Source organism: Apaloderma vittatum, unplaced genomic scaffold, assembly GCF_000703405.1.
Source record: "Apaloderma vittatum isolate BGI_N311 unplaced genomic scaffold, ASM70340v1 scaffold2732, whole genome shotgun sequence".
Taxonomy (NCBI): domain Eukaryota; kingdom Metazoa; phylum Chordata; class Aves; order Trogoniformes; family Trogonidae; genus Apaloderma; species Apaloderma vittatum.
Genome location: NW_009702870.1, coordinates 1 through 15,401, shown reverse-complemented (window position 1 = coordinate 15,401; position 15,401 = coordinate 1). Strand labels below are relative to the sequence as shown.

Sequence of the window (15,401 nt, the reverse complement as noted above, 5' to 3'; positions counted from 1 at the left end):
CGGGGGTTGGAAAGGACCTCTGGGGATCATCTAGTCTAACCCCACTGCCAGAGTAAGTTCACCTAAAGCAGGTAATCATCTATTCAAATGTTATCTGACTAAGACCAGCATATTTTAGTTAAAACATACAGCTGTCATAAAGTCTGTAAACACCTACTCACACAAGCTGGAGAAATGAAGACAACTTCATGAACTTTTCAACACTTTCTTTATTAATTTTTCTGTCAGGAAACTAAAACTTTAGCGTAAAACTAAAAATAGTCAGAGCCTGAAATATTCAACACAGATCAAAACCAACTTTAGTTAAGTGAAAACTACTACAGATAGCTTAGTGTTTTATCCTCCCACTCCATGTGATGGTCTTTCTAAAACCAGTACCTGTACTCCTGAAACTGTCAATTTAATATGCTATGTGGTAATACTACAAAGACACCCAGCTGTGTGTGAATTCGTCTGACAAATACACGGATTTCCAAATGCTATCATGTTAGCATCTTTTTAATATCATCCCCTTCTTACTTCTTTGCAGTCCAGCTCATCATTAATGGTGCGTGATCCCCTCTCAGCTTTATCTTCCAACTTTTCTCAGTATTCTTCTGTATTCTTTATTGAGTTTCTTCCCCCTCTCTATCTAGAGGGTTTAACAGAATGGTCTTTCCCAAACTCCCGTTGTTCTTACCTTGTTCAAAATGGTAATCAGGTGTATCAGCCTGATCCCACAGGGCCACTATTTCAGCTGAGCAAACAGACCTGTTTGAAGAGTCCCCTTTCAAGGAATTCTTCCTTCAAACATCTCAAAATCCTCCTAATAATATCTATCTTGAGAACCATGCATTCTTCATTACTTTCACAAAGATAAGAATAACTCATTAGATTTTACCTCAGCTTCAGTTTCTTTAAATATCTTTCTTACTTAGCTTGTTTCACCAGAATTCAAAGCTATCACTTATCCTGATACAAAGAACAATCAGTGCACTCCATGCCAATATCATCCTCAAGCCTTCTAACCCTTTTCCTTGTCCTCTGTATGTTTTCCCTCCTTGATTTAATTTTCCAGTTATCTCCATCCTCCATTTCTCTTGCGCAGTTAGTTTCTTACATTGCTTCTCCACATGTTCTTCCCCTGTGTTTCACTTGCCCATTTTCCAATGGCTATTCCATTGCTAAGCCAATTCTGTAACCATAAAGACAGGAAACTTTTCTTTCCCTGAATTACCTGGCAAGCTGAAACTTTTCTCCTTGATTTTGTTGGTGCCTGCTTCTTCCCACATCTTCCATCACATCTGTAAACTCTCCCTACACTCTTTAGAGGCAAACTGCCCTTAAATTTTCTGCATTATTTCTAATGAGTGACGGTAGATGGAGGAATACTTGCCCCCATATTTTGCCCCACTTACTATAACACACGTTCCATTTCTGTGTCATTCCTCATTGATCACCTCAGTAACTACTAATATCTTCTTATTCCTAGTATTCAGAAAATAAAAGCAGTATTTCTGACCAGCTTGTCCATTTCTTCCTCTTTACTTACTTTTGTGCCTGAGCGCTTTTTTTCTTAAAAAAACCCAAAAACCCCAACAAACAACAAACCAAACCACACCACAGAAAAACAACCAACTCCAAACCAAACCATCAACAAACCCACCCAAAGCTTTCTGCTTAGGTTATCTTTATTTTGTCCCACAGAATGTGCTAAGCGTGCATCACTTGTGATCTATGTCAGGCAGCAGCCCCTCTGACCAAGCGGCATAAAGTAGTATTATATTTTAAATTGTAATTCCTTTTCAGAAATTGATTTCTAAAGGCACGGATAACGTAAATATTACAGTTAAGCCTGAGCCACAATAGTCAAACAATGTACTTCTAAATCTACTAGTACATTTTAGAAAAACAACCAAGATTTAAAATTATTTTAATGTTCTCCTCTTCTTAGGACAGATGTGACCTGGCAGATTGTTCTTCAATTCGAGTGCACTGCATGAACAGGGTAGGGAATAGATAACAATAATAAAACACGGGATTGCTCAATTAAAAATTTTAATGTCTACATACTTCTGTATATTTCAGGTAGATTTATCCAGAATGTCATCGGCTGGTTGTATTAAACTGTGCATAATACTGGCCTGTTGGAAAATTTGAATATTCTTCTTTTTTAAGATAAATGTTCCTAGCAAAAAATGCAAAAAAAAAATTATTAGTAAATATCTTCTCATTATAATATACAAGTAAACTGAGAAACCTAAAGTGATGTAATGCATAAGCACTCATAAATGCTCACAAAATGCAAAATTATTAGAAATTGAATTTAACATAACTAGTATATTTTTCCATAATATATGTCAAGTCCCAAAAGCTTTTTTTTTAATCCTAAAACAGCTTTCAAAAATCTCAGTGAAAAACTCAATTAGTAAAATTCTGAATTTTTGCTTTCATAATCGGAATGTATCAGGTACAGGAAATTCTTTGGCAAAATGTAAGTATGTATGCATGATGAAAAAAACACAAAAAGAAAAAACAAGACTGGGAGAATAGAATATCAAATCTCTTGGTTTCATTTCTTCCCTTTACATATTATCTTCCTCATTTCCCATTAGGACCACAAGACCTGTCCACTAAGACACGTGCCTAAAGAACTGTCTAGTTTGCCAGACACATACAAAAAAAGCTTTCTTTGTGTCATGAGCTTAACCCTGGGCTACCAGAAACCAGCAGTTCTACTGATACTCACTGTTTTTAGTTTCAGAAAACTGTAGTAAATTAAAGAAACACATACCATTTTACACCTGATAATGCAATTTTTTGCAGAGTTAAATATAAGTGTAGCTGTGTCCATCATTACCCCCAGTCGCTATCCTCAGGTTCTGGATTCCACTCAGTGATTAAACCTCTGTAGCCTTTAAGGCATCCATCCCAAGAAATGCTACAGAAATGAGTCTAAAACAAGGTCTCTTTTCACTGCTGTATGGCAACTCTTAAATCTGTCTGATGCAGCTAATCCAGATCTGCTTTCAACCAGATGAGCAGCAGGGAAGGCTGAAATGCATTTGCCTGGTAGCACTTGGATCTGGCAGCGTCATGTTAATGGTTAGACTTGATGATCTTAAAGGTCTTTCCCAATCTAAACGATTCTATGATTCTATTCTCTATTTTCTATCTACAAACTGCCTGTTGTCAGCAGAACTCTTTTAGGAATTCAGCTGCTAATTCAAACATGTAAGTCAGCAGCAATCACAACTGACTCTTTGAAGAGTGTTTAAAATAATACTGAAAAACACACGTAAGCTGAATTGAATTTTTTAGAAGTATAAATGTGTAAGAAGTACATTAAATAGCTGCAAATGATACAAGCCAAGCTATTGTGTTAACGGTAAAAAGATTTATTTTAAAAGAAGAAATTTCTTTCATTACTTACTTTGATTTCTGCTCATGAGATAGCTCTGTGTTGATATCATCTAAAGCTCGGCGGCGTTCCCGATTCTGTCGTTGTTGATGCCGCTCTAAAAGCAAGTGCGCTCTTGCAGCCTGTATGGTTTGCCTGTCCCATTCAGCATCTCTTCGGCGTTCTTCCTCTTTTAATCTCTACAGAAGTGGAAAAAAAGTGCTTCATTTTCTCGTTGTTCCAAGATGAAATCATATATATAAAGCCAGACTGGTAAATTCATTCAGAGAAACTTGCTTGTCTTTACTGAACACTAGGGATAGCATTTGAAGTAGGGGGAAAAAGTAGCACTTCCAAACGAGGTAGGAGCCCATGCATTAGGCAGGAGTAAGATACTGCAGATGCCAAAGCTATCCTTTTCCAGGGAGCAAGACAGACTCTTAAATCTGCACTAGGTAAGAAAATTAGGATCTGCTCTTGACAGAAGTTAATCAGTAGATTACTATTTCTCTCTGACGTGTTGGCTCTCTCTAAAAACCCAGAACAGCAAGATACTTTAGTTGTTTTTTTTAAAGTTCTCAATAGCAAGCATTATAACTTCTTGAGGTCTGAAGTTAGTATCACAGAATCACAGAATGTTAGGGGCTGGAAGGGACCTCAAAAGATCATCTAGTCCAGCCCCTCCACAGGGATCAGTATGGCCTACAATACAGCTACCTCAGTGTAGTAACTGAGCCACTGACATGAGATGAGTAGACCCGAACTTGTTTTGCCTCTGCCCCTGTTACACCATCACTTCCTCACTTTTTGTGTGACCTCACATTGAACTGATTTGAGAAACTGGGCCAGCAAAAAAACCACTTTTCTTGCTGGGGCTCATTTTCTGCTAGCTTAACTATTTGAATGGGTTCACTTGAGGGTCACAGGAGAGCCAAGAAAATGACAATTCTGTCTTCAGCTTTAATAACAGCACTAGATATAACATAGCGTAGCAGACAGTATTATAGGAAAATAAAATAAAATTGAACAGCTATTCATGAGCTGTTACGAATCCAGCCTCTGCACTGAATGACGTAAGTAGCTTCCTACTTCACAATACCTAGGCCTGTACACTTGTGACAGCATAGGAAGAGTAGATCTCTTCATTTTGACTGCCTGCTTCCATAACCTTTAGAGCAGAAATTATTAGCAATATTTAGTTTTTCTATTGTAATTCTATCCCTAAGCCTGACTAGTAATTGTGTGGGCTGGTAGAAAAGAAGTTCCACTGCATTCTTGAATGTTTTAAGACTATGAAATATGCATGAGCAGGGTCACTGGACCTGCTCTATGTGTCTTGCTTGAGTTCCCTGGAGCATGGGAACACTGCTCCAGCCTGACCTGCTTTCACCTTCAGACTCTTCTGCTCATCCCTCGCAGGCAGCTTGTGCAGTCTCAAGTCCTAAACTGCACCATGAAGTTTGATGCACCGTGATGCCTGGGTTCTGGGCTGTGCAGGACCTTGCTCCTCAGCTGAACCACATGGACTATGACCCAAGATCCCCAGACCCCTTGGCCCTGGCCTCCATAGCAATCTTCCTCCAAGCCTAACTCCAGGGCTCCAGCCCTTTCTTGCTGCTCCACTATACTTCCCAGCTGCTCTGGAAACACTGTATCCAGCTGGATTAATTTCTGGTAAAATTCAAATCAATGGGAAACAGTTCTATAATTGGACATGCAGGGCAAACAATAACATTTTCTTCTGCAAACACTGCCTGTAATAGCATTACAGTCAGGAATAGAGAACATGCACATAAATTTAAATACCTGTTTTTCCAGAACTTGTTCTCGTTGAGAGTAACGGATTGCCATCAGCTGATCCTGATTCATTCCCTTCCACCGATCTGTGACCACACGATGCCTACCAAAGGAACTGACTGCTTGTTCAGGGTTTTCAGAAAGTAAGTCTCCTTGAAGGAGGCTGGAAATTTCATCCATGTCATCTTTCACTTTTTGGTACTTTTCCAACTTCTTTCTTTCAGCTAGTTCAGCAGCCTAAATTCAGTGGAAGGAGGAATTATAGTTTTTACAATAGAAAATACTAACTAAAAGATACAACAGAGTTAGTACGTTGTAACACATTTCTTTCCAACTTACATAGTTGTCAACAGCATCACTTGAATATTACGATGATGGTCCCATTGGCTAAGATTGAAAATCTAATACTACACATTTCTTTTACGTTGTCAGATCAGATACAGCCGGTAAATAATTTTAGGGAAGAAAAATTGCTTTATAAGAAAAGTCAGAATTAAATAAAAAAATAATTCCACATTTATCCATAAGCTAATACCAGTTGAAATTTGGAGGCCAGACACAATATGGAAGAAATTTTGGATAAAAATTTAGTCTTGAATCACTAGCCTTTATGTATATTACATATTAAATCTACATGGAGAACATGGTTAAGCACTCAAAACAAACAGAAAGATACCTATGTTAAGCCTGAAGATGCAGCCTTGACTCTATTCCCTTTGCTGACACAAAATGCAAACTTGAATCATATTATATGGAGAGATAAATTGGAGAGATACAGATTTGATGGGTGGATTGTTAGGTGGATAAGGAATTAGCTGGATGGTTGCATCTAGAGGGTAGTGGTCAGTGGCTAAATGTCCAGATGGAGATGTATGACAAGTGGTGTCCGTCAGGGGTCTGGTCTGTACTGGAACCAGTGCTGTTTAATATCTTCAGCAATGATATAGACAGTGGAACTGCATGCACCCTCCGCAAGTTTTCAGATGACACCAAGCTGACTGGTGCAGTCTATATGCCAGAGGGATGAGATGTCATCCAGAGGGACCTGGACAAGCTGGAGAAGGGGGCCTGTGTGAACATCATGAGGTTCAGCAAGTCCAAGTGCAAGGTCCTGCACCTGAGTCAAGGCAACCCTTGTTATCGATACAGGCTGGGGGATGATGTGCTAAAGAGCAGCCCCACAGAAAAGGACTTGGGGGTACTGGTGGACAAAAAGGTAGACATGAACCAACAATGCACATTCACAGTCCAGAAGACCAATCGCGTCCTGGGCTGCATCAAAAGAAGCGTGGCCAGATGATCAAGAGTGGTGATTCTGCCCCTCTACTCTGCTCTGGCGAGACTCACCTGGAGTACTGCATCCAGCTCTGGAGTCTTCAACACAAGGTTATGGACCTGTTGGAGTGGGTCCAGAGGAGGGCCACAAAAATGATCAAAGGGCTGAAGCACCTCTCCTACAAGGACAGGCTGAGAGAGTTGGGTTTGTTCAGTCTGGAGAAGAGGAGGCTCCAGGGAGATCTTATAGTGGCCTTCCAGTAGCAGAAGGGGGCCTACAGGAAAGTTTGGGAGGGACTGCTTACAAGGAAGTGAAAATGAGAATAAGGCAGAGAGACTTACAGACTGGAAAAGAAAACTAAACCAGTTTTACTAAAACAATAATAGCACTAATAAGGAAAATAATGAAATATATACAAATATATACAAAACCGATTTCGAACCCAGGTTACTCTGCTCCTCAGTAGCAATCCCCACTGATGCTGGCAGGCAGGGTCTGGGGAACTCCCATGTTCAGAAGCAGAGGGGAACTGGATACAGGAGCTGGATTCAGGAACTTGGTATCAGGCTCAAAGGCAGAACAACAGATGGAGACCTCCTCGGACGCTGGCCATTGAAGAAGAGGGCTTGATCTCCATCGTCCCTCAGATTAGGGGGCCTACAGGAAAGTTTGGGAGGGACTGCTTACAAGGAAGTGAAAATGAGAATAAGGCAGAGAGACTTACAGACTGGAAAAGAAAACTAAACCAGTTTTACTAAAACAATAATAGCACTAATAAGGAAAATAATGAAATATATACAAATATATACAAAACCGATTTCGAACCCAGGTTACTCTGCTCCTCAGTAGCAATCCCCACTGATGCTGGCAGGCAGGGTCTGGGGAACTCCCATGTTCAGAAGCAGAGGGGAACTGGATACAGGAGCTGGATTCAGGAACTTGGTATCAGGCTCAAAGGCAGAACAACAGATGGAGACCTCCTCGGACGCTGGCCATTGAAGAAGAGGGCTTGATCTCCATCGTCCCTCAGATTTATACTGAATGTGATGTACACGGAATAGAATACTTTGTTGGGCAAGTTTGGGTCACCTGTCCTGTCCATTCTTCCTCAGAGGTGCAACTTTTTACTTCTTTGCAACCCTTTTACTTCCCAGCACCCCCAATACAGCACACAAGATTTATCAGTGACCTTGGTTACTACAGAAGCAAGTATAAGCAAGAGCCTTTCTGCACAGCAGTCCCTGGCAGTAACTATACACATCAGCTGTTACCACTTCTAGTAGCAGACACTGTCTGAAAAACATGCTGCTAACTTCAAGAAGTGGCATATCTTAGAAGAGATTTAGCTGAAAAGTTAAATGACTGAACAGAATTGATTGTTTAGCTCAAATGAGGACACTGCAATAGACCTTCCCTCCAGCTTGTCCAGGATTGCCTCATGCTCTGTTCAAGAACAAACGGCTTGAGAATATTTACTTTTTAAGTAGTACAGCCCTGTGCTTTTCTTGCCAACTAGTAGTTCACCAGTTGGCACATGTACGTTTAGAAAGTGGATGAGAACAAATGAAAAGCAAAAGGTTATGCATCAAGAAAGTCATAGCAAATAACACAGTTCTATGGCATATAAGGTGAAGTTGAAAAATTAGTAGGCAGAGCAACTAGGAAGATATAAACAACTGAGAATGTCAGGACTATCTAGACACATACATAAGAACCTATTTCTTTGCAAATGTTATGGAGAAGAATCCTAACTGAGTAAGCATGGTGATCCATGCCACCAGAGGAGACTGCTAGCCTGGGTTTTTCTCTACATTTATTATTTCTAGAGTTCCAAGTTTTCCCAAGCATCAGCCCTAGCGGCTGTCAAAGAACAACTTTTATTTGCTCCAAGCAAACACAAACAACAATCTGTTACAGATCAGACAGGAGAAGAAATAATGAGTATGACTATCCTAGATTAATAAATTCCACGGCTGAAAACAGTCTTTGTGAGGAACCTCTTTCTCCCACAATAAGATTCTGCTACAGAATCACAATCACATCAAAAGATGCAAATATATATATTCTAGACTCCAGGTAGTCTTAATTTCTGTTATCTCGCTTGCCAAATTAAAATGATTTCTGCTTATATATGAATGATTTCAAGCATGAATAACTGACAATATAAGCTAGCAGAAGTCTCTTCTTACACCAAGGACAAAAGCAATATTGGTGTTCTGGTTAATACGTACTTAGGTGAGAGAAAATATGAGACGAAGGATAGCCTTCCTTTTCTAGACCTACACACATTTAAAATGTTTACAGCACAGGCTCCTTCACCACTGGGAAACGTGGTACCAAACATATCATCAGTTCATTGTCCTGCTAATTGATTCCAGAAGAACAGGAAGAACTATTAGCAATACTTTTGTAAGCAAGAAAGTCATTGGCAATGGCATTATGGCAAGTGGAGGCAGCTGAACCACTGTCACAACAGCAAGTCCTGTAACAAAGCAGGCTGTGAAGAGGCAGGATAGCCTGCCTTCAGACAACTGCTGGGATTCTGTACTAATTCACTAGCAGACTGACCAAAATACATTTCTCCTGGAGTACATTATTTGCTGGGTTTTCTGCGGTTTGTTTGGGTTTTTTCCTGTTTTTTTTTGGTTTGGTTTTTTGTTGTTGTTTGTGGGTTTTGTTTTTGTTTTTTCTGTGTTTGTTCAGTGTTTGGTTTTTAAAAAAAATTAATTCTTTACATCTCCTAAAGATAACGGCAACCGTAAGGACTACAAATGAAGGCCATGGAGACAATGATGGATACAAAGACAAACTCTAAAGAAAATTTCTTCCTCTCTGAAGATGCATTCCCATATTATACTTTATCCAAATTACAGTAACTGAGAGTTGCCTTAGAAAGGGTGGGTTCCTCTTCTGCCAGCCACCAACAGGTAGAGCACATGTGTGTAGAGCAAAATGCAGTGTGAGATGTTAAGGTTCAAACCAGTTACTCAGAATGCTGAAACTGCAGGAGACTCCTGTTCAACACACTGATGGTCAGATACAGAGATTTTTTCAGTGAGGTTCATTCTCAGGCTGAATGACCTAGTCTTCTCTCTTGGGAAAAACATATATAGAAAAATCCCTCTGTAACTGAGCTCTCTCTTGAAGACTATATCACTGAAAGGCCTGGGAACTTGAAACCTCTAGATTACATTTAATAAAGAAGAGCAGCAACTATGCCAGCACATAATTTCAGGGAAAAAGAGCAACTTTTCTCAGACATTCAGCAAAAGAACCCCAAAGACCAAAACAACCAAAAAACTCACTCACCAACCCATGAAAAAAACCAAACCAATAAAAAAGCTTAAAGCTGTGTCATAGTCCAAAAAAACCCACAAAACCCAAACGTAAACTTAACTAACTACCTTAGAAAGAAAACTAGTTTGTAACTCCAATTTATACAACACACCAAGAGATAATAAGAACTAAGAGGAGACTGTTGCCCCAACCTCCATCACAACCAGTCACGGTGAAAACATCATTACTCATTGCACTTTTGTACATCTTCTTTCCCACCGTGTCTCCACTTTTCTAAAAAACAAACCAAGCAACCCAATATTAATTTACCTGGCTTCTATTGAAATCTTTAGTAGCTGCACAAGCAGCACGCCGGTTTTCTTCTTCTTTTCGTTGCTGCTCCATAGTCTTTTGGTCAAGTACAATCCTGTACTTGTCATGAAGGTCATCTAGATTAGATTAAAATGAAATTTAGTCATTCATAGACATGAATGGAGGAGATTAAGGGGAGACCTTATCGCTCACTACAACTACCTGAAAGGAAGTTGTAGCGAGGCTGGGGCTGGTCTGTTCTCCCTAGTGGTGGGTGACAGGACAAGGGGAAATGGCCTGAAGTTGCACCAGGGGAGGTTCAGGTTGGATATTAGGAAGAATTCTTTACTGAAGGGGTTGTCAGCCATTGGAACAGGCTGCCCAGGGAGGTGGTTGAGTCACCATCCCTGGAGGTGTTTAAGAGACGGGTAGACATTGCGCAGAGGGGCATGGTTCAGTGGTGTTGATAGGGATAGGAAAAGGTTGGACTCGATCTTGAAGGTCTCTTCCAGCTGAAAATGTTTTGATTCTATGATGTGCCATATGAGCAAGCTGGGGTGAGAGAAGGAGAGGAAGAGGGAGAAAGGAGGAGGTACAGATAGAGTAAGCTGAATTACATAACTATTTCCAAATCTTACTACCAAAGCTTTCCGTCTTGGAATTTCAGGTGACTCATGAAATCAGTTCATTATGTAGCCCTTCTTAACAGTTAAACAAAGTTAAAATGAAAAGGTATATTAAGGACTACAGAAAAAATGTTTCTCGACAAACTGAAAAATAAGTATTAACTTGTCTGCTCTAAAACAGTTAAAGATTGGACAATTTGGTCTGAAGAAGTAAACACACTATCTAGCATGCAAAACAGATGGTTCTTCAGAATGCTCTGATTTGAGGTGTAAACAGAAATAAAAACTAAGTAATATTACAATCATCACATTATTAAATACAGATTTCTTGAGATATTGAACATATTAGAGCTTGTAAAATAAAAACTGCTGCAGTATTTCTAACAATATATTCTAACTGAATATATTAAAATACTGCTACGCCAAACTGACACAATAGGCCATACTGCATTTTTGTAAGATATGTCAGAATTTCAGAACCAGCAGACAAAAACTGTATTGTCTTCTTTTGTTACCTGCATATTTTTGATCAGCTAATGCGTTCTTCAAGTCTCTCTGTTGCTGAAGAGACCACTCTCTTAACTGCTCCTTTTGAAATTTCACCCTCTGATGATAGTTTAAATCTTCACCCATGAACTTCTGCAAGCCAGATATAGTACATCGAGGATCATTGTCTGAAAGTCGAGCAGGTCTATCCTTCTTTAGGGCTTGTGGATCAGACAAGTCAAATTCACGTCTTGTTTCTGGCGTCTGAAAATTCTTCTGAAATTCACTGAAAGCCTTATTTATGTTTCTGATATCATTTTTCTGTCGTTCTTCTAACATACACATGATCTTATCGTTTTGCTTCATTTCATTAGCTAGGGAAAAATGAACATAATAAAAATACAACTCTTAGAAGTGCATACATAAGATGGAAAACCAAGTTTTTAAGTAGAATAAATAAAATATAAGTCTTTTTATCTTAAGAAAGTCTTTGATCTACAAGCACCAGTCCAGCAAACCCTCTAATGTCAGTAATACTACTTTCTGGTTTTTAGGTATCAATTCTTTTATTAACATTACAATGAAACACATGCATGTAAAACAAAGGCCATTATAAATACTTCTAGAACTATGAGGTTTCATTTGATTAAAACTTGCAGTAGCACATGAAATGTACTGCATACTAATTCCTCCCATATAGTCTTAGTTTACACTTAAAACTGAAATACATTAAATTGATCATTAAAAAAACAAACAAACAAAAAAACCCCGAAACAAAAAACAGGCTCCCAATGAAAGGAATACAGATAGCTGTTTCATAATTCCAATGATTTTTCTAAGCAGAGCACTAAAATAATTGGTTTTTGAAGAGCTTAATAACCCTTTGAAGAGCTTAATAACCCTCACCTATTTAATCAAAATGCTGTAATTGATTTAAAGAAAAACAAACATCCAGAACTGGACATTTTAGGTATTTAAATATAATTCACAAGAAAAGATAATTTCCTCTGTTGCCAGACTACACATTGCTTCTGGCAGTCCCCTAGGAGTCAGTCTGACAGGTATTCTGCCAGCAAAATCACAAGCAGCCGTGGAAGCACAGCATGGAAGTTGGCAGCTCCACTCCAGCTCTTTTTGAAACCCACAGGGAGCTCAGGCTGGGGGACCTTTTCACATGATACCACAGGAAAGCATTCCAAACACAGAGGGCCACAAAAGGTTTTGAGGTCAGGGGACACGGCTTAAACATTTGCATGGCTACGGGTTCTGACTCAACAATGGCTCCTACTTACAGCCCTGTTGTACGTGAGTCTAACTTTTAGCAGTAATAATCTATAGAGGATTCTACAGAATCTATATATTCTGTTGAAGAAGAAGAAGACAGAAAATGGGCATACTCTACAGGAAAGCAATCAAACAAATTTGCCACTGTTACTCTGAAGTCTTTTTAAGTCTTTATATAAATGCTTCTGTATCCTCAGGTCTCTAAACAATGTTATTTGTCAACATTTATTAAAAGAAAACACTGAATTCCTGCTTATTAACAAACATAAACCAGTTTAATCAAATTAATATAAATCTTAAGATACTAAGAAAAACACATACTGTACTAAAGCAAATGTACAAACAGAAACAGGACTACACTTTATAGTATTCAGTTTGTGTATATGAATAGAGTAAAGCCTACAACCACGCTTATATATACATATGTATCTTGATCAACAGATTTATATAGATACAAGGAGATTGGCTCCATTTGGAAATAAATACGGCAATTTGAAGCACACAATGAGAAAGAGAAAGCAGGAAAGACATGGCAAATTACATTTAATTCTTCACAGAAATATCATAGTATCTATGAATATACCAAGTTCTTCATTTCGTGCTTTTTCAGCTGCTTCTTGAATCTTTCTATCCTTGACCTGGGCATCCAATGCATCTTTATCAACCTATTAAAATAAAAAAAAAAGCAACTCTTTAAGAGATACTATGTTTGAACAACTAAAACCAGGCATTGTCAAGTTACAGTGAATCACAGTTGTACAAGGTAGATATAAGAATACTACCTACAGACTATATGTGCGTTGCTATTTGATGTAGGTAACATAAAAAGAAAATCCAGAAACAGCAATTTTCTTTGCTTCATTTTAATGATAGGTATATTCTTTCACAGAATCAGAACAAAACACCAAATTTTCATGATATATAGAGCTATAAATAAAACGTATTTAGCTGCATTACATGGAATATGTCTTCCCCACTGAAGTTTGCATTTTTACTTTTCTTCTTGTTCTGTTCTCATTTATAAAGCAGGTATTTTGATAGTCAAGATGACAGAAGGTTGTAATAGTTCAGACTTGAAAAAAACATAGATGGTTCCCTAAATGTACACTGAAGAAATAACGGGGAATGGAAAGCACTTTTCAGTCTTAACAGAGAGTGAGATTCACACAGTTTCCAAAATGCAATACTGGGTTGACATTTGAGACACTTGCAGACATCTACAATGAGCTGACAGTTACAGTAGAGAATATTCACATCCCTGGGGAGTGGTACCTGAGCAAAGCTGCCCAGGGAAGTGGTTGAATCACCATCCTTGTATGTGTTTAAAAGCTACCTAGATATGGTGCTGAGGGACATGGTTTAGAAGTGGGCTTAATAGAGTTAGATAATGGTGGGACTTGATGATTTTAAAGGTCTCTTCCAACTAAAATGGTTCTATGATTCTACAACATCAGCAAAAGAATCACGTCCCCTATTTGTTAACAGAAGGTAGCAAACTAATAGGCAGAAATGTGGAATTTTTTTTTCTACTAGTCAAATCACTTAAGTCTTTTAAAGATTTGTAAAAAAAAAAAATAATTCAAGAATCTAGTAAACTATTTTGACAGTCTTTGTGTAAAAACTATTCAGATCAAGATAGAAAGACCTAAACAGATCATGGTTGAAAATACGCACTGTTAGTATTGTAAAGGACTACTCACTATACTAATTAGGCAAAGAAGCAGATCTTTAAGCAAGAGCAAAACCATAAAGAACACTATAGGGTATCACTGTCCACTGTCATGGACATTAAATATCAGCTCATTTACGGGTCTCATTTGGGAAATTAAGCTCTCAGTACAACTATAGGTTTAACTTTCAAGTGTTAAAACAACAAATCCCTTGCTACGAACAGTTTGAAGCAGGTAATCTCTCATCTACTTGCATTTTTGTGTAATAGTTCAGATGCTCAGCTAAACTGGTGAGAGAAAGCAAAGAATCTAAAACCACATGAGAAATACTGATATAGTATAACACTGTACAGATTTGTTGACCCTTCATTCTTTGGACTTGGCCTAACTTCAAAGCACAAGAACAGCCCCTTCTGTCAGCAGTCATCATTCGGTCAATGACTAAGGTATATTGAATGATGTTAAACAAAATATTTCCAAAATTCTTCCAATGGTGCCGTCTTCATTTTAAATGTTTGTCTTATATGAATGTACCAAAATGCACCTGGTAAGTTCTGTGAAAGTATTTGCGAAAGACCTTCAGATGGTGTACTTCAGTGTTGCTCAGTAAAGTACAATAAGCTATGGTATTTCGCTAGTTGAGAATTTATGGTTTACATTTCCTTCTTAAGGCTCTACAAAAGCCATCTTACAGAGAAATTATGTGTTTCCCAATGAAGAAATTTGAACTATCTTCCTATACCCATCCTACATCTCTTAAAAAATTTCATTAGCTCCTTCCACTTAGGTATAATTGTTGGCCACCATATGTGTCAGGATGCTGTACCAGGTGCACAACCTGTACTGTTCCTTAAGCGGGAACTGCTACTTTACTCTGCAGCTACAATGACTCTTGCATAAGATTGACAAGAATAAATTCAAGGTCCTGTCAACGTGAAGGTAACTTTCCACTGACTTGCGGCACGTTTCCATACCTGAGACAAGATGGATCAAAATGACATTGTGCAAGTCTACCAGACCCATAGAACCAACAAATCGGACTTATTTTCACCATGTTCGTTGAGCTGACTTTGTGAGTTTCTGCCTCACCTCAAAGCACAGTACATTAAGTTAACTTCTGCAGAGATACTGAAACAAAGGGCTTTACTTTTCCACCAAGGAAAAATGAAATCTTGCCCTTGAACTCTATAGCAGTGAGACACCACTGCATCTGGGGAAGAATAACAGCAGGCACCAGTACAGATTAGGGATGTCCTGCTAGAAAGCATGGAGAAAGACCTTGGAGTCCTAGTGGA

The 15,401-nt window shown here is 38.6% G+C and overlaps 1 protein-coding gene across 1 annotated transcript; it reads right to left on the bottom strand.

Annotated features, from left to right (window-relative positions):
* Positions 1-397: 397 nt before the first annotated feature.
* Positions 398-13,101, bottom strand: RIBC2 (RIB43A domain with coiled-coils 2; the record flags this gene model as incomplete). Its single annotated transcript, XM_009864375.1, has 8 exons — positions 398-408; positions 1,862-1,869; positions 2,053-2,167; positions 3,413-3,579; positions 5,186-5,413; positions 10,059-10,177; positions 11,182-11,526; positions 13,020-13,101. Coding segments are annotated over 6 exons (1,023 nt in total), but the record flags the coding sequence as incomplete, so codon positions are not given.
* Positions 13,102-15,401: the final 2,300 nt, after the last annotated feature.